Genomic DNA, 24,252 nt, shown 5'->3' on the forward strand with positions numbered 1-24,252 from the left:
CCTGCACTGGTAAAACTGTTCAGAAACATTACTATTGTTGATATAAATAAGCTGCTGTGTAGCAATGGGGACAGCCATTCAAAGGAGAAAAGGCTCAGGTTACACATCAGATAGCAGATAAGCGCTTTAGAACATAATGGTACTGTCTGTTATCCACTATTTAACCTGTGCCATATAGCCTACACAGCAACTTGTTTATATAAACTATGGTAGTGTTTCTGAAGCATCCAGATCAGTTTTACCAGTGCAGGGCAACAGCAAATTATAGTTTCATTACTTTAAAACACTTGAATTTTTGGTGTTACTGTTTTTTTAAGGGTTGGGGCAGACGAGCAGATTCGGGGAGATTTAGTCGCCTGGCGACTAATCGCCTCTTCTGCGTGGCAACAATCTCCTCGAACTGCCTTCTGTATGCTTGAACGAAGAATCACGGCGCTTCGATTTCCGAGGTCGCCCGAAGTGAGTCCAGGTCTAATCAGGGTTTATTTCTTCTAACAACTGCAGAAGTAGCCAGTTCATGATTGATAAAGGGAATTTAACTATGTTAGTAATCATCTAAAAACTGAGCATGAAGCAGAAATACCTGAAACATGACTGTCATATGCCAAGCAGGACCCCTGTTTATGATGGATTATTGCTGCCACTATGATTGGGATTTCATCTCTCCTCTGCTGCTAACTTTTTATTCTGTCTAGTTCTGCTCAGAGTTCATTGCTTTCTGGTCTTCATGCATTTGCTGGCACTGAATGGGTTAATGATTTTTGGTGCTACGCATTCTCTATATCTGTAGGAAAAAAGAGAGCAGAATAAAAAAAAATCCCAGCATCTTTAATACACTTGAATAACCCCTTCAGCGCGACTGAGGCAGAACGCTTTGTTATGTTGGAACACACTCAGATGTGAAAACGAGAAGAGGAGGAGGATGGGGAGAGGCAAAAAGTGAGAGAGGAGGAAGGCTGGTGCCAAGATAGCCGCACCCTTTGACAACTTGGGTCTGTGCCACACTCTCTGCTGTTAACATACTGACTGTCTAGAGGTCACATTCAGACAAGAGGAGCCAGCAGGTCAGGCAGCAGAAGGATTATCAGTCATTCTGTGACTCCTCCACATAGCAACAGTATCAGTACCCCAGCTGGCAGGAGACGCGCATCTGCAGTGCTGTTATCCGTGCGTTTGGCTTTTTACCCTCTATCCAGATTTCATTTTGGAATCTCTCGCTTCAAGACTTGAAAGTGCTTCAGCCCCGATGTTGCTGTGTTGTAGTAAGAAGCGGAGGTAGGTAGAAGAAGCAACAGACTGGAAAGGCAGCCAGTGAGGTAGAGAGAAGTTCACTTCCAGCAAGTTACTCTGGGAGGTGAGAAATTGAGCAGGGTGAACCGCGAGGGAGAAGAGGGGAGGAGGGAGAGGGGAAAACATTTTAGAAGAGGAAGGATAGGGAAGTGAAGAACAGTATTCTTTGAGTTTAACTATCAAGTGGGAATCACATAAAGGACTCGATCATAAAAGGAACATCTAGAACCTTGGGCTTAAGGATTACATTCTTTATGGGAACAATACTTTTACTTAAACAGATCTCTTAAAGGGAGATCTGACAGGAAGAGAAAAGCAGCTTATATACCCCAAAGGATACAGCATGTGACAACTTCTCCTCGTCCGTCAGGAGGTTTTTGTGACACTGACCCAGTTTTATATCCCAATCCTGTCAACAGTTTCTTATTGCTCCTGTGCTCAGTAAGAAGATTGGAATACAATTTAATAAAGAACCCTGTTCTCTGGGCTACCTCTGCTGACCAGGCTACAAGGGAAGCATTACACCCTGCTGGGGCAACTTTACAACCACGTGAAGGAGCCCTGACAATAATGTTTTAACCTCATTGGTTTGGATACATGCTAATTATTTATCCCACAGCCACGGAGATCATTGATGTCCATTTGAGACGGTACGGAAAAGCAATTATTGCCATTACAATAAAAGAGACATGCAGCAGAAACAGGGGTCATATATTCATACCAAGGACCATCTTTTAATTTATTCAGTCATTTTTGTATGGAGGTGGCTGGTTATTAAGAGCTGTGAATAAACTTATTTTTGCTACAGTCGTTTCGGTCTCCAACATAAACCCACAATGTGGCTGCAGATTTAGTTTGCTGTGTCTGCTGCAAAGGCTCAGTTCTCTTCAGTTTCTTGATTTGCCCATATAATTAAGATCTACTTTGGAATATTGTACAGGGATTCATGCTCACATAAGTTTGTCATTGTTGCTTCAAGCACTGAAGAGGTTAGGAATTTATATAGTGACTGTCTTACCACTTGCCCCTGGACCTTTAAACTAGAAACTCTTTGGCTCCCTCAAGGTAAGTTACTCATACTTTAACTCTTTTAATGCTCTGTGTAACCAGTGACATTTGTATGACTTCTACCTTACATGAGCACAGATACCACTTCCACTTCACTTTGTTTTTTGACAGATCTACCAAGTTTTTTACTTTCTTACCTCGCTTACATCACCTTAAAGATCTTCTAGCAGTTTTTATAATAACACCTGCATTTACAGAGCTATGGAGCTTTATACTCATATATATATATATATATATATATATTGAATCAGGTATGGTGCACTCGTAACCCATAAATGGCAAGTGCCTGGGTTGCTGGTCACAACAACGATTCATACATTACCAAAAAAACCACACTCCAAGGACTTATATAAGGTAATAAAGTTAAGGTTTATTTTAATGTTTTGTCTCTCTCACTTGGTCCTGAAGACGGCCCAAGTGAGGGTACCGAAACATTGAAATAAACCTTAAAGGGATCCTGTCATCGGAAAACATGTTTTTTTCAAAATGCATCAGTTAATGGTGCTACTCCAGTAGAATTCTGCACTGAAATCCATTTCTCAAAAGAGAAAACAGATTTTTTATATTCAATTTTGAAATCTGACATGGGGCTAGACATTTTGTCAATTTCCCAGCTGCCCCCAGTCATGTGATTTGTGCCTGCACTTTAGGAGAGAAATGCTTTCTGGTAGGCTGCTGTTTTTCCTTTTCAATGTAACTGAATGTGTCTCAGTGGGACATGGTTTTTTACTATTGAGTGTTGTTCTTAGATCTATCAGGCAACTGTTATCTTGTGTTAGGGAGCTGTTATCTGGTTACATTCCCATTGTTCTTTTGTTTGGCTGCTGGGGGTGGAAAGGGAGGGGGGTGAGATCACTCCAACTTGCAGTACAGCAGTAAAGAGTGATTGAACTTTATCAGAGCATAAGTCACATGACTTGGGGCAGCTGGGAAATAGACAGTATGTCTAGCCCCATGTCAGATTTCAAAATTGAATATAAAACAAATCTGTTTGCTCTTTTGAGAAATGGATTTCAGTGCACAATTCTGCTGGAGCAGCACTATTAACTGATACATTTTGAAAAAGAATTTTTTCCCATGACAGTATCCCTTTAACTTTATTTTTTTCACCATATATAAGTCCTTGTAGTGTGGTTTTTTGGTAGTGTGCGCGACTTATGTGCCTTTAGAAGACTTCCAAAGCACTTCTATTTGCATGCAGAACATCTACCAGCATGTCCATAGCCTTTCCACCAGCACCTCTATTTCTTTATAAAATTTCTTTCATCACTTCCGTGTACTTATTGAACCTCCATTTTCATCTCACTACCATTACAGAACTTCTGTCAGCGCTTACAAAACTCCGTTAGCATTTTGCATTAACAGTGCCTTAGCGAATGTTCTTCAGCACTTCTGCTTGATTTCTAGCACCCACAGAATATTTGCTAGTACTTCTTTCAAATCATTTCATTGATCTGTTATTTAACCCTATGATTGGGGTCACATGTAAGAAAACCCTCTCTTAATACTCCACTCCATCTGGACTGTTTTATTATTTTCCACTTATTTCTACTATTTTCTATTTAATACTAATATAACTCCTTATTTTGAAGCAATATTTACTGTAACTCCATTTTATTTCTATCATCTTGCCAATTTCTAGACCATATATAATAGGGCATAACATAAGTGATTTTCTGGTAGCTTACGCTCAGAAGTGGCAGTATCTTGTTACCATCTTTGTAGCAGTCCACCATCATTTTCTCTGGCTATAATACACATCCTAGAAGCCTTCAAATACTCCATAATACCACTGAAGTTGTTGATAGGGACTTCTGTTCCATTACCAAATTAAATGTGAATGGGCCCATTGTTTTGTCATTTCAGATGCCCAATGGTGCCTTTAACTTCACTTTCAGTACTGTTCCATACATAGCCTGCCCTTGTGCTAGACCTTGTCTTGGCTTGTCTAGACTCACTAGTTGCTGAAGTATATAGTTCTCACTACTCCCAACAGAGCAGCATGATAAGTAATTCACAAATGCCAGAAATGTTTTTTTGCAGATAAATATTCTCCAAGCAATGCCTGTAACAGTTTATCAGTGTTGAACACAATATGTACAGTACATGCATGTAGGTATATATGTATATATTTATTTAATTTTTTTCATTATTTAAATAAAACAATTGAATCCTGCTTTTTGGCAGACATAACAGAAAGCCTCTCTGATTGATGCACAATTGTAGTATGCATTCGCAAAGCTGTTTGTGGGCCTTATAATGTCTGCTTACCTGAATTAATTTCATAACTCAGTTATGCCAAGAAACAACAGTTGGCCATATTGGAATATACTGTAATTATGGTCACGCTGTGTATAATTTTAGGCATTGTTTGTTAAAGGCTTCACTACCTGTATGTAATTAACCCTTTCATGAGCGATAAATAATGTGCTGAATAACGTATTGCAATGTAGAAAAGGGGTTAAACACAGCACAGACAGTTAAACATAGCAATGACTCGCCAGCACAGAACGTTCTGTTACTGCAGTTCTGTGAATTAATCTTTTGCGATCTCTCCCACTGATGTGCATTGTTAATTATTGAAGGGTACAGGCTGGCCAAATAAAAGCCTTCCTACAGCCCTGGGTTGAGATTTATCCTGTAATGAATGTGGTGCCTTTGTGGGTGAAATGTGAATATGCTACCTGTTGTATCTGGTGTATTTGTAAAAAAAAAACCTGTGGTTTGTCACTGAGAGATGCCAGTGATTGATCTGAGCAAGGCTCACAAGATGTTAGTAGCATTAGTGTAGTTAAGCCAACAAACCACATTCCTGGTGCACCATACCAGGTGTCACATAATATGGTCACACAATATTGTTACTCCCTAGAGGCAGGTGTGTTTGTGATACTGGGTAATGGATAAAAAAGTTCCACATCCTCCAGCAGCCCAAAGGTATTAACTGTCTGATAAAAAGGAAGTTCCCATATACAGTCATATGAAAAAGTTTGGGAACCCCTCTTAATTCTTTGGAGTTTTGTTTATCATTGGCTGAGCTTTCAAAGTAGCAACTTCCTTTTAAGATATAAAATGCCTTATGGAAACAGTAGTATTTCAGCAGAGACATAAAGTTTATGGGATTAACAGAAAATATGAAATATGCATCATAACAAAATTAGACAGGTGCATGAATTTGGGCACCCCAACAGAGATATTACATCAATACTTAGTTGAGCCTCCTTTTGTAAATGTAACAGCCTCTAGACGCCTCCTATAGCCTTTGATGAGTGTCTGGATTCTGGATGGTGGGATTTTTGACCATTCGTCTATACAAAGTCTCTCCAGATCAGATACATTTGATGGTTGCCGAGCATGGACAGCCTGCTTCAAATCATCCCATAGATTTTCGATATTCAAATCGGGGGACTGTGATTGCCATTCAAGAATATTGTACTTCTCCCTCTGCATAAATGCCTTTGTAGGTTTCGAAGTCTTTTTAGGGTCATTGACTTGTTGGAATATCCAAACCCTGCGTAACTTCAACTTTGTGACTGATGCTTGAATATTATTCTGCAGAATTTGTTGATATTGGGTTGAATTTATTTGACCCTCGACTTTAACAAGGGCCCCAGTCCCTGAACTAGCCACCCAGCCCCACAGCATGATGGAACCTCCACCAAATTTGACAGCAGGTAGAATGTGGTTTTCTTGGAATGCAGTGTTCTTCTTCCACCATGCAAAGCACTTTTTGTTATGACCAAATTTTTGTCTCATCAGTCCAAATCGCTTTGTTCCAAAATTACTGTGGCTTGTCTAAATGAGCTTTTGCATACAACAATCAACTCTGTGGGCTTCTTTCTCATCACCCTGCCATACAAGATGTTCTTTGTGCAAATTGCGCTGAATTGTAGAACGATGTACAGATACACCATCTGCAGCAAGATGTTCTTGCAGGTCTTTGGAGGTGATCTTTGGGTTGTCTGTAACCATTCTCACAATCCTCCGCAAATGCCGCTGCTGTATTTTTCTTGGCCTGACAGACCTGGGTTTTACAGCAACTGTGCCTGTGGCCTTCCATTTCCTGATTACATTCCTTACAGTTGAAACTGAAAGTTTAAACCTCTGAGAGCTTCCCCTAAACCATGATACTGAACAATCTTTGTTTTCAGTTATTTTGAGAGTTGCTTTGAGGAGCCCATGTTGTCACTCTTCAGAGGAGAGTCAAACAGAAGCACAACTTGCAATTGGCCACCTTAAATACCCTTTCTCATGATTGGACACACCTGCCTATAAAGTTCAAGGCTTAACAAGCTAATCCAACCAATTTGGTGTTGCCAGAAATCAGTATTGAGCAGTTACATGCATTCAAATTAGCAAAATTACAAGGGTACCCAAATATTTGCACAGCCAGTTTTTCACATTTGATTTAATTCATACATGTGAATACTGCTTCAGTAAAAATCTTTGTTCAGAAAACACCCCAGTACTCAGATGTTCCTGGGAAATGAAAGACATACCACTGTTATCTTTTTTGTTGAAAGTGGAGTAACTTATTATGCAGGCTGAGAGGGGTTCCCAAACTTTTTCATATGACTGTAACACATATGTTAATATTATCAGTTTCAAGTGAACTGATTCTGAAAAAGCAATATGTAAAGTTTGAAAAGAATATGTTTTTGTTTATGTGGGAGCTCTCCAAAAAATCCATACATTAAATCCATTAAATGCTCCTTTAATTAAGTTTTCATGTGTGATGAGAGAATGGCTAATCCAAACCAAGTGATAGTCTGCCTAGTAACATGAGTCAGATCTGGCCATTTAGTAACAGGGGCTAAATGCAAAAAAAATTGAAGGCCGCTTCCCATAGACATATGCTATGCAGCAAGACGGATTCAAATATTCTGCTTCTTTGTAAATGGTGCATAGGGTATATTCATGTAATTTTGAATACAACATGGCTGGGCCTGGGTTGGATACTACTACGACTGCCACATTCTGATTTTAACTGTGGCAGTTTGGTTCAAATCTAGCTGTCTTGGTTTCAGAACTTTCTGAAATTCTGTTGCTGGATCTTAACAAGACCATTGATCTCTGCTGCCATGTTATTGTAAGTGAGCAGGTCAAGTTAAAGCAGAAGTACATTTGCTGTTATGCATTAGAGGAAAATTTTGGAAGAACAAATGAACATTTGTTAGATATTTTTTACATAAACAATAGTGTGATATCCAAGTTACTGCCCTTCAAATATAAGGCACTACAAATCCCAGCATCTCAACCACAGCCATAGGCACTTTTCCCTCCCCCCCCCCCATAATGTAGCCCAGCCTTCCTTCCTTGTCAGGGTCCCCACATTCAAGCCCTGGCACTGTTCTGGCACCTTGTTTTGTAACAGGTTTTTTTTATTTTTCTTAAAATGAAGACCACGTGGCTTTAATTTGCTGACTTTTTAGGCACCAAATCTAGACTAATGTGCAGGGACTCCCAGTGCCTATATATTTCTCTATGGAGCTCTGCATTTGTTTACCAAGTCTAAATAAGAATAATATGTATAGCATTTAGTGCCTGGCATTGGAAAGAGAACAGTGGCTAGCTTTACTACTTGCAATACATTTGCCAAGTTTGTGCAGTAATCCTCGTGTTTGATCCTAATCATTTGATCGGGATTGGGACGTTAATAATGCAGGTACACTGCAGGCACCATGTTATAAGCACCTTATCATAATAGACTTGTAAGAAGTATCTTCTAAGCTGCTGTTTCATTAGCTCAAGGTAAAATATGTGGCATGGAATGACTGCTGCTTGACACTATGTCCTCCTCATTACTTGACAATAGTGATGGCAAAGCTGTAGCGCTATAGTTGTTGTGGTATAACAGCTGGCAGACCCTGTCATTGCCTGGAGCAAGATACTGGGGGTTTTACTTCATCAGTAGCTAAGCAGCTTTGGGTTTTTCAGTGTCTATTCACTTTCTGCCTAACATACAGTATTCTTGAACATAGAGAAGTTCAATAGACTGATATTTCTAAGTGCTAAATATATATATACATCAGGGTATAGTGTAATATAAATCAGAAGACTGCCTAGTCTTCCCTGGTGATTGAGATACATTGGTTAATTGAGCACATGTTGCCACCTGCTAACTAAATCAGAACAAACATAGCCAAGATACTTTAACAAATGAATATAGAAGCCAAATAGATACAGAATAGTTTGCCAACAGCAGCAAACTAGATATTTGTAGCTGCTGCTCGTATCTGTGGATGTATTGGATGTAGCAACTTGTGGTTACTAAATGAAAATCTTCTTTGCAGCCTGTTACATTTTTACACAGAGATGATAATGATATACGACTAATGCTGCCATACAGTCTGCTGTTTAGTAACTTGGCAAATAGTTTTATGAGAGGCACATTGGGACTTGTCCTTTGTACCCTATAGACTGAAGGTGAGCTTCACAGCCTTCACCTTGTAGTATATTCTACTAAAAAGGAGAAATCAGAGGCAGTTTGTTTAATTTCTTATGCTGATTCTGGAAGGCCCTTGTTTGAGAGGACTCCTCAACTTCAAATACTTTATAAATATTTGTGCTTTTGCAACAAGTATGATCAGTATTTGTGTCACGCATAGTTTCATAGTTTTTGCCCAGCACACGCAAAAGTGTGTGTTCACATATACGGGGGAATGTAATAAAAGTCGGTAACGGAAGTATTCGCAATGCTAAAAGTTATGCCTTCGCGCGAACAAATTCTTAGGCGTGCGCAATTAAAATTTGTGATGTAATAACAGTTTAAGGAACAAAATTACATTGCGAGATTTGGATTTTTATTCTTATTGGTGCAAATTGTTTTTCTCTTTGCGACTTTAATTACATTCCCCCTATAATTCTGTACATTTTTAGACCAACATACTGAGCTGCGATCGATGTTGCCTCACAAGGAAACTTCGGGCGACTTTGGAAAAAGAAGTGCAGTGAGTGCCATGTCGCAGACGATTTCTCATTCGAGCAGGCAGAATATGGGGGAAGCCGCTCTGGTAGATTAGTCACCCCAAAGAAGAGGCGATTAGTCGCCAGCCAACTAAATCTCCCCAAATCTCCAGAGGTGACCTTACTAGGGTTGCTACCCAGCCGGTATTTTACCAGCTTGGCCGGTAAAAATGATGGCTGATCCCAATGTTATTAATAGGGAAAAAAGATAAATATATAGAAAGGCCAGTATTTTTTTCTGGAAAAGGTGGCAACCCTAGACCTTACCCTAAGGCTGAAATCATGTTAATGCAGCATGTTACTCACGAGCTACTGGTTGGGGACCACTGGACTAGGCTATGGCTGAGGAAACATGTGGCTCAACTGTACCTTTATCAACATATTTATAATATTAGTAGTTACAGTAGTAGACAATATGCTTTCATAACAGGGAAAGGGAACATTAGCACTTTGGCAGAGCACATGGTTAATGCCATGCCAACTCTATATCCTGTTTATACATTTACTCTGAACTTGTCAGTTCAATGACTGATTCCAGTGGCACTTCTGTGATAAAAGTTCTCGTATCAGTAGTCTCCTGCCCAAGGTCTGGGATTAAACAATAACGTAATAATCCTTCATTTCTCCCCAGTTCAGGCTGCTCAATGATTAACTCTACAAATCTATTCCTACTCTTTTCTTTGAAACTCAGGTCTCTTTGAATATGGGCGTAACTGGTCTGCCATCGCCAGGATGGTGGGCTCCAAGACCGTGTCCCAATGCAAGAATTTCTACTTCAATTACAAGAAGAGGCAGAACCTGGATGGCATCTTACAGCAGCACAAACTGAAAATGGTAAGAAACCAGAGGCAAATAGTAACATTGATGTTTTACAGGCCAATTGCTCTTTTATTACAGATTTTGTTTTTTGTACAATTTTGTAATTTGCATTTGACTAAAATTACACAAAAATATGATATGCCAGACTTTGGGTAATATTGCTATCCTCTTTGGTAAATACGAAGTACATTTAATATGTCTATTATGTAGATGTGATCTGCGGTGTGGCCCCTGAATGAATAGTAAATGATTACTGTAACTGACCCTGAAAATCACAAAACGTGGTCTCTGTTTTGCTGTGCAAAGTTTTTCTTCACTCACCTTTCATGGAAACCAAAATGAGCAATGCCAGGTTACATTGTAGGCCCTCAAGCAGTGCTTGTTATTTCATCATGAATTTACTCATTGTCTAGTCTGCTGAATTTGCCCCTTCCTTCAAGCTAAAACATTGTGGCAAAAAAATCAAAAGTCCTGTGTCTCACACATGATATTTGATGCTACCTGGCTGCACCGCTCATGTACACAGTCTTATTGTCCATCAGCCTTCTTAGACATGGAACTGAAACATAAGCAGAACTATACTGGACGTAACCAAGTCATGACTGGCCTTTGGTCATCTCAACATCAAACGTTAAATCTGTACGCACTATTACAGTGTGTGTGTGTGTGTGTGTGTGTGTGTACCTGGGGAAATTATTTTTGTATACCTTATTGATGTAAAGAGGAAAACCATGTTGACCATGGAGGTGCTGGAGTTTCAGTTCATGGCATTAGGCTTCATCTGCTTTAATTGATTTTATTTGGTTGAGTTGATTTGGTCTAATCTTTTTCTTCAGTGCTTGTTGGTTTTACACAAGGACACTTGTTTAAATGTAACATTAATTATAATATAAATATAAGACCAGAAGAAACAATATTATAACCCTCTTGTAAGGGTCTGGCCACACGGGCAGATTCGGGGAGATTAGCCAGGCGACAAATCTCCTATTCTTCGCAGCGACGAAACTCCTTGATCTGCCTTTCCCTGCCTTCTACCGGTTAGGGGCAGGCACACAGAACGTTTTTTTTCCAAAGTCGCCCGTAATTGTCTCACGACAACTTCGGGCAAATTCGGAAAATTAAGTGCTCTGTGTGCCTGCCCCCAGGCGTTTTACATTTCAGCCGGCAGGAGAAAGCAAATTGGGGAGATTAGTCGCCGCGAAGAAGAATCTGCCCGTGTGGCCAGATCCTTAAAAAGTTAAAAACTGAGATGAATTTCAAACCACTTTCTGGTAGTAAAGGGGAGTTATCCTAGCAACCAGGCAGCATTGAATAGATGCAGAAGTAAACATTATGGAGATACTGGAATACTGTACATTATGGGTAATTACTTTCTCAGCACTAAAGCTTGGTCTGACTAAAGGTGGCCATACACAGCCGATAAAAGCTGCCGACAGACCGTGTCGGCAGCTTATTGGCCCGTGCATGGGGCCCCCCCGACGGCTTCACCGATCGAGATCTGGCCGAAAGTCGGTCAGATCTCGATCGGATGGGACGAAAAATCCCGTTGGATCACGGCCGCATCTATTCGTTGATTCAGTTTCAAAAGTGCTCAGTAGTGATGGGCGAATTTGTCCTGTTTCGCTTTGCCACGAATTTCGTGAAACTGGCGAAAAATTTGCAAAACGACGATTTTGACACCTGCAACAGTTTGCCGGTGTCAAAATTCGCGGCAAATTTGCGAAATCCGCCGGTGGTGAAACGGGCAAATCCACCATGAATTTGTGCATGCCAAATAAATTTGCCCATCACTAGTGCTCAGGCCTACAAGTTTGGAGGGCTGTATCCCCAATAATATGATGATTTGAAAGTCTGTGTGTCTTGGGATTGAGATCCAAAAATGTTAGAAATAGTGGCAGCTTCTTTTCTAGAATGAAAAAAATAAATAAAAATGGCATTGATATGTTTTTAGATCACCTTAGCATTTAGGTTAAAATTTTAATTGCAATCATATGAAACACCCAGAATAGTAAAGAGGTTTCTATAATGTGACAAAACTAAGATACAGATAGAGCACGAGTTATTGGAATATTACCCATGCTTCCTTGCAAGCCTAGCTGGGGAATGAACTTACTAGATTCCTCCCATTCTAACTAAATTTAAAGAATAAATCATATAAATTAACTAACAAATTTAGAACACTGCTCTTCTGGGACTGGTGAGGGTTTAATAGGTACATTGAAAGTAGGCATAATGCTTCTTGGTGTGGAATAGTATTTGGAAGAAGGAAGAATATGCTGTGATCCTCAGCAGTCTTGTATTACAAGTATGCCCTTGAATGCTAAGAACTTTTACCAAATGTGGCTATTATTACAATGTTATGTTATGTTTGCTGGAGACAGCAGAATGATATTGCAGATTCCCTTGGTGCCTTGTAAACTTTTTTTCCAGTTTGCTATCTTCCCCCTTTTATTTTTTAGGTTGTACATTTCCATCTTTTGAAAAATAAGCACAGAAGGGATAAGATCCTGCCAGCAGAATCATTAAAGCAAGCAGAAATAGGAGCTTCATAGGGAGGAGATAGCAGTCATTGTTGTACCAAATCAGTCTGCTCTCTTTATGACAGTGTGGTTTGCCCAAGTGCTCAGACTTCAGATCACTTACCAGCAGAAAATTGCCAAGATGACCAACCCTTGTTGGTACATGCAGCCCTCCATCCGCAATTCATTTTGAACAGCGTGTTTCCTGCGCTGCAGGGTACAATTGGTGGGACCTGTTAAAAAATGTGGTCCAAGCAATACATTGTATGCTGAGCTGTGCCTGGCACAATCAGGCCCGGATTTGTGGAAAAGCCACCTAGGCCGGCAGGATTTTAGGGGGGCGGCATGCTGCCCAACCACACCCACATTGGTTCAAAAACACTGGGTATGCGCTGGAGATAAAATAATTTTTTTAAATTTCCCCATTTCTCCTGTCCCCCTGGAGGGGATAGGGGCGACGAAAAGCAGTCCCTGGGCACAATTGCCGAACATAAAAATAGACTAGTTATATCCTAGTGTCTCCTGCATTGTTAAAGGAAAACTATACCCCCAGATTGAATACTTGATACAGATAGTTTATATCAAATTAAGTGGCATATTAAAGAATCTTACCAAACTGGTATATATATTTAAGTAAATCTTGCCCTTTAACATCTCTTGCCTTGGGCCACCATTTTGTGATGATCTGTGTGCTGCCTCAGAGATCACCTGACCAGAAATACTACAACTCTAACTGTAACAGGAAAACGTGTGGAAGCAAAAGCCAGAACTCTGTCTGTTAATTGGCTCATGTGACCTAACAGCTACGCAATATGTTGGCGCTATATAAATACATGTTAATAATAACATGTATGGTTTGTTTGGTATGTTTGTGTGCACTGTGAATCATACAATTCCAGGGGACTGCCCTTATTTTTTAAAATGGCAGTTTTCTATTTATGATTACGCAATGGCACATACTATTAAAAAGTATATTATCATGTAAATGGTTTATTTACATGAAGCAGGGTTACATATCAGCTGTTTTATGCAATATATTTTTTATAGAGAACTAGAGGGGTATAATTTTCCTTTAATGCCAGTCAACATCTGTTGAAGACATTTGTCAGAAGCTGCATTGTAAATAAAAGCCAGAGTGCCAACAACCAGCCACTGGCAACTAAAAAAAAAAACACTCTTGTTGTCATGTGACAGCAATTTAATGATGATATTTTGATACTGTCAATAAAGGTGTTCATTTACTTTGCTCCCCATGGCATCAATAGAGGAAAAGTGTTTATGCCCCAAAGGGTATTGTTTGGGCTTCAGAGCATCTGTCGTCTTTTTGACTTTTTTAAATAGCAATTAAATGAAGTTATTGGTGGTTGCTTATGCAAAAGTTCCACATTCACACCTAGCCTAGTTTGGTTTTCCCCCTCTCTTTTCATTCCAGCTATAAAAACTATTGAGATACTATTTAAAGGATTATTACATATTTCAGAGGAAGTAGATAATACAGAGAGGCCGTCTGAAGCAGCAGCAATTCTGCCAATTCTGCAGCTTATTTTTATAAGGCATTACAAGGATAGCATTTGTGTTCTGTGCTGCCAAGCATTCAGTGCCCTTCCTGCAGAGAGAGATTGTCCTGTCTAATGCTAAAAGGTTAATTCTTCCTGACTTCTCCCCCTCCCGATGACATTTTAGAATACTGCCATCGATAAATATGCTTTCATAATCAGGGCCCGGATGAAACGGTATGTTCCTGGGGCTGCCTTATGTACTTTCTGCGAAGGGGTTAAGGAGACAAAAGCCCAAGCTTATAGCAAAGATTGTTCTTGAGGGAAGAGCCATGCTCAAGTACAGTTAGAGAGCACAGCACGACATTGGAGAGCTTTTCCATAGTAACCATTGTGCTTAACCATCCTGTAGCTGTTCTGCTGTACAATGTCTGCAGGTTTCCTTTCCAATAACAAGAGCCAATTAAATGCAAACGGAGTGAAAACTTTGAACACTTTAAGTTTATAAATACAAAAAATCCCCCCCCCCCAAAAAAGAAAGGGAAAACAAATAGAAAAACACTGTGTATAACAGCTGACAAGGAAACAAAGAAAATGTCTGTTACCTCGGAGCTCTGTGGTAGATTTGTGTTGAGTGTCTTTGTGCAATATTCCAGTCCCCAAATGGAAATATTTGAGATGCTTTTAAGGCTCGCCTGCTTGTTATGCAGCTCTGATAAAAATAGTACATGGTTAAAGGCTACCTATTTTAATAAATAGCTTGAAAGCTTCCAAGCAGCAAAAACCTCCTATATTTCTATAATGGGCCGAAAATGAAGCCAATCATTGCCTCATACACTAGAGCTCTTCCAAATAATTGTGCTGTGCCATAGGTGCAAACCTTACTTGCTGCAAAGTAACCCTGTACTTAGGCAGGCGTTAAGCACAAGGCTCCCTTAGCATGTTGGCATCCATAGGTACAGCCTTCTAAAACCTATGGAACAGCACAGGTGCAGGGGCTGTGCATATGGACCCACACTGGCCCCCTCCCTTATATGATGGGCTCAACTTGACACCAAGTGGCACACAATTCACTTCTTCACTGATATATTTGCAGCTATTGCAGATTAGGAATCGGGCGCAATTACTAAGGTACCGTATGCTGGGTGTGCAGTTTTTCACCGTACCCACTGTGAACACTGAGCTATCTTAAAGGGATTCTATCATGTTTTTATGGTGTCATTTTTATTTCTAAATTACACTGTTTACACTGCAAATAATTCACTCTAGAAAATGTAATTCCTGAACCAGCAAGTGTATTTTTTTAGTTGTAATATTGGTGTGTAGGCAGCCATCTCAGGCCATTTTGCCTGGTCATGTGCTTTCAGAAAGAGACCACACTTTAGGATGGAACTGCTTTCTGGCAGGTCTTTGTTTCTCCAGCTCAATGTAAGTGAATGTGTCGCAGTGGGACCTGGCTTTTACTATTGAGTGCTGTTCTTATATCTACCAGGGAGCTGTTATCTTGTGTTAGAGTACTGATATCTGGTTACCTTTCCATTGTTCTTTTGTTAGGCTGTTGTGGGGGCAAGGGATGGGGGTGATATCACTCCAACTTGCAGTAAAGAGTGACTGAAGTTTATCAGAGCACAAGTCACATGACTGGGGGCAGCTGGGAAACTGACAATATGTCTAGCCCGATGTCAGATTTCGAAATTAAATATATAAAAATCTGTTTGCTCTTTTGAGAAACTGGTTTTAGTGTAGAATTTTGCTGGAGCAACACTATTAACTGATGTTTTTTTTAAAAAAAACATGTTTTCCCATGACATTATCGCTTTTACCTAAGTAGCAAGTGCTTATCATATCCCACAGTGTGCACAGGTAAGAGCTTATATTACTCAGTTTTACATAATAACATAATGCCAAACAAGGTAGCATTTTGCACATGGTATTAAAGGATAAGGAGTAAAGGATAAGCCCTGAGTATTTTATGTAATTTCCACATATGTGCCTCCCATACTCTGGAAAATGTCCTCCTTGCCCTAGGATCTCTCTTTACCAAGCAACAGCACCTGGTTGCAGGTAGCTGTCCTGGATGACTGATGACATGTTAATTTATCCTTATTTTTTGGGAGTCGTCCTGATTGGCCTCCCTTTCACCCAGTCATTGACAGTAACAGCCCAGTCACCCTCTGTCACCCACTGCACTTTCCTGCTGCCATTGAAACGCACGTGATATTCCGAGAAATCCCCCAAAACAGGTAGAGCATCTGAAGATAGACGCGGCTTAAAGCCATATAAGTCTAAATGCCATGACACGAAAGTCTCATGTCTTAGTTAAATTAAAAAAGTAGTTAAATTAGTGGGTTATGGGTTTGGCTGATTCATTCATTTTAGACTCAATAAGGAATAGGCCATGATTTTTGTTACCAACAGAAAAACATATTTTAGAATATGTCGGAGTTCACCAAACTACCAAATTTATTGATATACGCAAATTTTAGATCCTTCTCAAGAGATTTGAATTTCCACCAAAATGCCATCATTTCAGCACGAAAAATGTGTTATCTTCATTTGTGTTTTGGGGATTTTATAGATTTAAAAATGTATGCTGGGTGTTCTGCTTTGCATAAAGTAGTCTTTGAGGTAGAAAAGGATTTGTGTATGGCTTTAACCCTTTACCCTTCTAGTACTATGGTTTCCTTTCCAGACTAACAGACAGGTTAATTGGCGCCTGATAAAAGTGACCTGAGTGTTACCACCATTGCTTCTCAAAGCAGTCCAGCACAAAGTTTGCTCCATCTCCATGTTCATTCAAACAGATGGTTTCAACTGGTTGTTTTGAAGCTTGTGTAAAGTTAAGTTTAATAACGTAATATAGAAAAAATGGATTTTTAGAAAACCGTTCATGCACTGTATTTGGTATAGATTGTAAGCTGTTCAGAGCAGGGTCCTCATCCTATGTATTGAAACTCCTAGCACTTAAAGGTAAACTATACCCCCAAACGATGTAGGTGTCTATGAAAATATATTGCATAAAACAGCTCATATGTAAAACCCTGCTTCATGTAAATAAGCAGTTTATAGTATACGTTTTAAGTAGTATTGAAGTAGTATTTTTTTAAGTAGTGTGTGCCATTGGGTAATCCTAAATAAAAAATTGCCATTTTAAGAACTAAGGGCCGATCATACGATTCACAGTGCACACAAACAATGCAAACAAACCATACATGTTAGGTCACATGATCCGTTACCAGACAAAGTTATGTCTTTTACTCCCACGCTTCTTCCTTTTACAGTTAGAGCTGTAGTACTCCTGGTCAGGTGATCTCTGACAGAGAATATTCAGAAATAATGTAAAAGGGCAATATATACTAAAATATATATTCCACTTTGGTAAGGTTCTTTAATGTCACTTAATTTGATATAAACTATCTGTCATGGGAAAACATGTTTTTTTAAAAACGCATCAGTTAATAGTGCTGCTCCTGAAGAATTCTGCACTGAAACAGATTTTGTTATATTCAATTTTGAAATCCGACATGGGGCGAGACATATTTTCAGTTTTCCAGCTGCCCCCAGTCATGTGACTTGTGCTCTGATAAACTTCAGTCACTCTTTACTGCTGTACTGCAAGTTGGAGTGATATCACCCCCTCCCTTTCCCCCTAACAGCCTAACAGAACAATGGGAAGGTAACGAGACAAGATAATAGTTCCCTGGAAGATCTAAGAACAACACTCAATAGTAAAAGCCAAGTCCCACTGAGACTGATTCAGTTACATTAAGAAGGAGAAATAACAGCCTGTCAGAAAGTAGTTCCATCCTAACGTGCAGGCACAAGTCACATGACTGGGGCAGCTGGGAAATGGACAATATGTCTAGCCCCATGTCAGATTTAAAAATTGAATATAACAAAATCTGTTTGCTCTTTTGAAAAATGGATTTCAGTGCAGAATTCTGCTGGAGCAGCACTATTAACTGATGTGTTTTGAAAAAAACATGTTTTCCCATGACAGTATCCCTTTAAAGGGTTTGTTTACCTTCCAAACACTTTTTTCAGTTCAGTTGTTTTCAGTTTGTTCACCAGAAAGAAACTTTTTTCAGTTGCTTTCCATCTTTTATTTTTTCAGTTTTCACAAAATTTAAGTTTTAAGTTTAATGTTTGTGTCTCTGGTGTTTCAGTCTGTTACAATTTGCTACATTTAGTTGATACAATTAGTTGATACATTTCTCAGCAGTATCTGTGGAATATTAGCAACTATTGTATCAATTCTAAAGGTGGTTATAGATGTGGGAATCGGCAAACAAACGGATCTCTGCCCGATATGCCCACGTTGAAGTGGGCCCTAGCGGTTGGATTGCAGGACCGCATACATGCAGAGATGCAGTAGCGATCCGACAGAATTTTATAAACTCGCCGATTGAGATCTGGCCGACTTTGCCCCCCCCAGAGCTGCTTTAGAAGGTGAAATATGAAACTTTAACACTTCAGTATTAGAAAAACGGTCTCAAATAGAAAATAGAAAGTAATTGGAAAAAAGTCTTTATTTGGGGTGTACAATCTGAAACCAACTGAACTGAAAAAAGTGTTTGAAGATGAACAACCCCTTTAAATATCCATTTTGGGGGTATAGCCTAGTGCCTGGCTGAACCCAATACAAACCCTTGTATATGTGGACAACTGCATGCTGCCGGTTTCTATAATTGTTTATTTCTTTAGCGTCAACAAGCTATGCAGAGCTTTACATTTATTTATAGCAAGAGTCTTACAATGATCAAAAAACTAGGGCTACAGAATAGAAATGGAATCAGAAGACTCTGCTCACAAGAGTTTATAATCTAAATTTTGGGGAATTTTTCTAATTTGTACAAATTATTGTTCATATTTGTTTTGGGATTCGGCCAGATATTTTGTGGTGGATTTGGTGTTGGGCCGATGAATTAAGCTGCCATAGTACTTTATAAGGCTGCGCATAGTGAATATACTTTTAACCTTTTTTATAATAAAAGAATTGTGATTCTGTGCATATTTAAGAAAAATCATGAATGGGCTGCTATTGAGTTACGGTTTGAAAAATATTCCCAGTTATTTTTATGAATTCCAGTTTTCCATGTATTTTTTAAAACATTTGAGAATTTTCCAAATTTTTACTGGGAAAAAAATCCCAGTGACTTTTATGGCATCTATGGTGTCATTTTAAAGGTTTGTTTCTTTTTTTTTTGTTTTTTTTGTTTTTAACTGCCAAAAATCATTGGGCTCATTTATGAAAAATGGTCAGATCTGCTTCTTGGCAGTAACCTACTATAGCAACCAATCAGTTTATTAAAGTTTTTCAGCCAGTTGCAGGTAGATCTCCACTGGTTTGCAAACATATATTAAGAGTACCGTGCATATGCTTATAAAATAGGAAAAGATGGTATAAAAAGATTGAGATATAATACATTCTTTTGCCTTATGTTCAGTAGTCAAAATGTCTGATTTAGTTGGCACTTATTTGTTTGCAATGAGGGTTACTAAACTATTTGGGGACATGTTTGATCAGTACAAGCATATCATGGATTTACTGATTCCTAGGAGAAGGAGCGGAACAACAGACGTAAGAAGAAAAAAAATCCCCAAATGGAGGAGGAGACCCCATACCCTCCTGCTTTGGAAGATGAAGAGATGGAGGCATCTGGTATGAGTGGCAATGAAGAGGAGATGGCAGATGAAGGCGATGGTGAGTATATTGCCTGGGGCAAAACGAGGACTGGCACAATGCTGCTTCCACGTACTCATTACAATTAAAACCATTGAAATAAATATAATTCTAAGCAACTGTTTATTTCAAAGCTGCTTAGAAATCGAGTTTTATTTGAGTTTAAACTCCTTTTAATTTAATAAATACAGGTATGGGATCCGTTATCTGGAAACCCATTATCCAGAAAGCTCCGAATTATGGAAGGGCCATTTTCTATAGACTCCATTTTATCCAAATAATCCAAGATTTTAAAAATGATTTTCTTTTTCATTGTAATCAAAACACAGTACATTGTGCATGATCCAAACTAAAATGTAATGCATCCTTACTGGAAGCAAAACTGCCTATTTTATTTATTATATGTTTACATGTCTAGTAGACTTAAGGACTTAAGGAATGAAGATCCAAATTACAGAAAGATCCTTTATCTGTAAAAACCTCAGGTCCCGAGCATTCTGGATAACAGGTCGCATACTTGTATTTTTAACAATATGTAATGTAGTAAATGAGGGATGTAGCTGATTATGAAGGAGATTGGATGGATGGTGCCTCGAGGCAGGTGCTTCAGTGAGAGGAACAGTAGCAAGGAGAAAACTGCCATAAAGCTGCCATACAATAAGGAAAGGAGACACCGTGGTTAAAAGTTAGAGCTCTATTACAGAATAATTTGCACAGCACTGAACTTAAATGTGATTTTGGGAAATCCAAGGGTACCTTTAACTCAGAGTTAGTCCCCCCAGCTGTTGAATCTTGTGGTGAACCTGATTTGGTTTAGGCTGCTATTAGAGCTTATTGATCTCTATTATTCCTGCTTGCAAAAACTTTTAAGTAGTTATTTATCCTAATAACAGATGCTTTATGACATAGTTCATCCTTTATATAGAGGATACATTAATAATAATTGGTGCCTGTTGATATCACTTAAAGGAACAGTAACACCAAAAAATCAAAGTGTTTTAAAGTAATGAAAATATAATGCAGTGTTGCAGTGCACTGTTAAAACTGGCGTGTTTGCTTCAGAAACTCAACTATAGTTTATATAAATAAGCTGCTGTGTAGCCATGTGTCAGTCTGGAAAAAATGGGAAAAGGCACAGGATACATAACAGATAACGGATAAGCTCTATAGTATACAATAGGTTTCTGTTATCTACTGTGTATTCTGTGCTTGAATGGCTGCCCCCATGGTTTCACAGCAGCTTGTTTATATAAACTATAGATGTGTTTCTGAAGCAAACATACCAGTAAGAAGGTATAAGTAAAGTAATATATTCCTTTAAAACAATTTAATTTTTACAGTTCCTTTAAGTCACAAAATGTACCAAAACTTTATTTAATAAGAAAACCTGTATAGTATATTACCTGGTTGTAACTGAAGGTGACCCTGTCATAGGTGCCAGAATAATCAAGTAATCTAGGAGAACTATAGATACAGAGATACAGCATTTCTATATCATTAATGATCTTGCTAGCATGTACAGTGACACTACACATGCCCTGTTTGCTCCAGGCTTCTGCTGAGAAGCTGAGCTTAGGGGTTGCTGGAAATCTTCAAACAGAAAAGCTGTCTAGTTGTTTATCTAAACAGAAAAACCTGGCTAGGGTGAGATTGGCTCAAAGGAGCCAAAAAGTTTCATGATGCAAGACACTCAGTGTAAAGCCACACACACATAACACTGCCTTCATACCAAAAATAAGATTTAAAAAAAATAATTGTAAATAAAGATCACATAAGACATAATGGAAGGGGTGGGAACACCCCTTCATCTGGAGGAAAAACAAGAAGACATGCAAGATATGGCCTTGTTCCACTAAGGACTGTGTTCTGATCCTTGTATTTAATTTCCAATGCTTCACAAGGGGCTGAGTGACTTTGTGTTTCACAAGGGGTAATGCAAGTGCTAAATACATTATGATCTATGAATCCAAAGTCCATTGCACCTACCCTTAGTTAATGATCTTTATGACCTCTGTGGTTTCTGTTTGTTTAAATGGTTTCATGTAGAAGCCTTAAGACAAAAAGCAACATAAGTTTATTAAAGTGTAGGTCATCTTAGGTCAATTTAGGATGTCGACAATGATATTCTGAGACAGTTTGCATTTTGTCTTCATTTATGTTTTTTTTTTTGTTATTTAGCTTTTTGTTCAGCAGCTCTAGCTTTCATATTTAAGCAGCTATCTGGTTTCTGGGGTCATATTTACCCTAGCAACCAAACTGTGGTTTAAACAAGAGATGGGAAAATGAATAGATAAAAAGATATGTTATAAAAAGTAACAATAATATTGTTGCCTCACAGAGCAGTAGTTGGTATGCTGCTGCGGTCAGTGACTCCCATTTAAAAAGCTGGAAAGAGGCAGATGAGAGAGGCAAATAATTCAAAAACTATAAAAAATAAATAATTAAACCAATTGCAAAGTTGCTCAGAATAGACCATTCTATAACATACTAAAAGTTAATTGAAAGTTAAACTAAATTTAATTTAAAGGTGAGCCACCCTTTAATGAAAACTCCAGTGGTACATGATTGATTCTTTTTTTTTTGTGTTTGGCCTTTTTGTTTTTTTTGTCTATTTGTGCCCCTGAGGAAGACCCCTAAGGTCGAAACGCGTTGGGCTCACTGTTATATTATTTAGTATTTATGTATAATTTTTTTGTATTTTTTACTTCCTTGTTTTGTGCCACAAAGTCACTTGATTTCTCTCCCTGCCCCTAATTTCAATATGGAAATTAGGATTTGGATTCGGTTCAGCCTGGCAGAAGGATTAGACTGAATCCGAATCCTGCTAAAAAAGGCCAAATCCCGAACCGAATCTTCGGTGCATCCCTAGTTATAACTAAATCCATGCTGACACATTTTCAATCAGGATATTTTATGGATTTTTTTCTGACTTGGCTGTATTTTGTTTTATACACTTCATATATTCTTGTAACTAAATAAACCAGTTACCATGGCCGGGACTGGTATGACTAGGAGAATTGTACTTATTTTCCATAACTTATGAGGAGGTTTTAGCCCTGACAATGGCTAAGTGGCAGGAAGCTGGTGTAAGTGTTAGGTTTTTGGCTTCAGGCAGCACGTGTAATTACCTCACTCACACAGTAAGTAATTGTTGCTTCTTAAATTATTAGAATTGAGTGCTATCTGGACTCATGCTCTGTGTTTTCCATTTGATAGCTGCAGCTAATAACAGTTCAGACACTGAGAGTGTCCCTTCACCGAGGCAGGAAGCCAAAGAGAGCAAAGAGAATGAACTCAATCCAACGGGAGCTTCTGGGGAGGAAGCCAACACTGAGGTGGTCGTCAGTCCAGAAAACTCAGACAACTCCACAGCTGAACAATGTCAGGACACTACCCAGAAAACTTGTAATGAGGAGGTGGCTGGGAAGGAAGAAACTCCTATCATTAAAAAGGAGGAAGAGGAAGAAGGAAAATCTTGTGTGGAACTGAATAAACAGGAGATAAAGCAAGAGGAGCAGGAGGACAGCAAAGAAAATGTGGCTGAAAAGGTAGAAGAGATGCGGAAAGAAACAGGAGCAGCAGCACCAGCAGATGATGCACCCCCTAAAATGGAGAAGAAGCACAGCAAACACACAAGCAAGACAAATGCAGAGAGTGACTCTAGTGCCACCTGCAGTGCAGATGAAGCAGACGAAGCTGAGGAGAACAGGTATGTACTGGAGAGGTACACATATTGCACTTAATGGTTCACTGAAAGATTTATTATAAAAGGGATTACATGGGGGTTAGAAAAAGAGCCTGACAGATTCCATGAGTACGTTTTAATGCTAAAAACAAAGTTTTCCTGGAGGTGAAACCATTTTGGCTGTGTGCTGCTTACAGACCCACACCATTTGCATGTAATAGACTAGGTTATCAAAATTAAAAAATTACCTTACATGGATTTCGAAGTATAAACAAACTTTTGCACCTGTTCTTACATTCTCCCAAAAGACAAACACAGTGACTGTGTCTATCCAGTGACTTTACTGTAGAGGCAGTAGAATTCTCTGTCACAGGTGTACTCTGTAAAAAAAAACTGTAACACCCCCTCCCCGTTAGGTCATTTATTCCTATAAAGGAAAACTGCCCAAGAGTCAGGGTGGGTAGGAAATGGACTGACAGAATAAATATCACACATAAATGTAATGTTTCTTCTTTTATCATCACAATTTATTTAAACACTGTACACAATGACAAGCATGCTTATTCACATGTGCTACTATAGCATTACCCAGCCTAACAGTCCACCCAAATTTCTTTAAATAGTAAAGTAGTAGGGCCCATTAATAAACGTGGAAGCAAACTTTGCTTGCTTTGAGTTTATGCACACTTGCCACAAGATATTTATCGTCCTGTGGCAAGTGTCGTGTCT

At 38.9% G+C, this 24,252-nt stretch overlaps 1 protein-coding gene across 15 annotated transcripts in view; it reads left to right on the forward strand.

Moving 5' to 3' along the window:
* Positions 1 to 24,252, forward strand: part of ncor2.S (nuclear receptor corepressor 2 S homeolog) — a 230,682-nt gene that overhangs the window by 158,344 nt on the left and 48,086 nt on the right. For all 15 annotated transcript variants that reach the window (XM_018235544.2, XM_018235570.2, XM_018235605.2 and 12 more), the window contains 3 exon segments: positions 10,013 to 10,155; positions 19,715 to 19,859; positions 23,055 to 23,547. In XM_018235544.2, the coding sequence (XP_018091033.1) occupies positions 10,013 to 10,155; positions 19,715 to 19,859; positions 23,055 to 23,547 (781 nt within the window).

This window comes from Xenopus laevis, chromosome 1S (genome assembly GCF_017654675.1).
Source record: "Xenopus laevis strain J_2021 chromosome 1S, Xenopus_laevis_v10.1, whole genome shotgun sequence".
Classification (NCBI taxonomy): Eukaryota; Metazoa; Chordata; class Amphibia; order Anura; family Pipidae; genus Xenopus; species Xenopus laevis.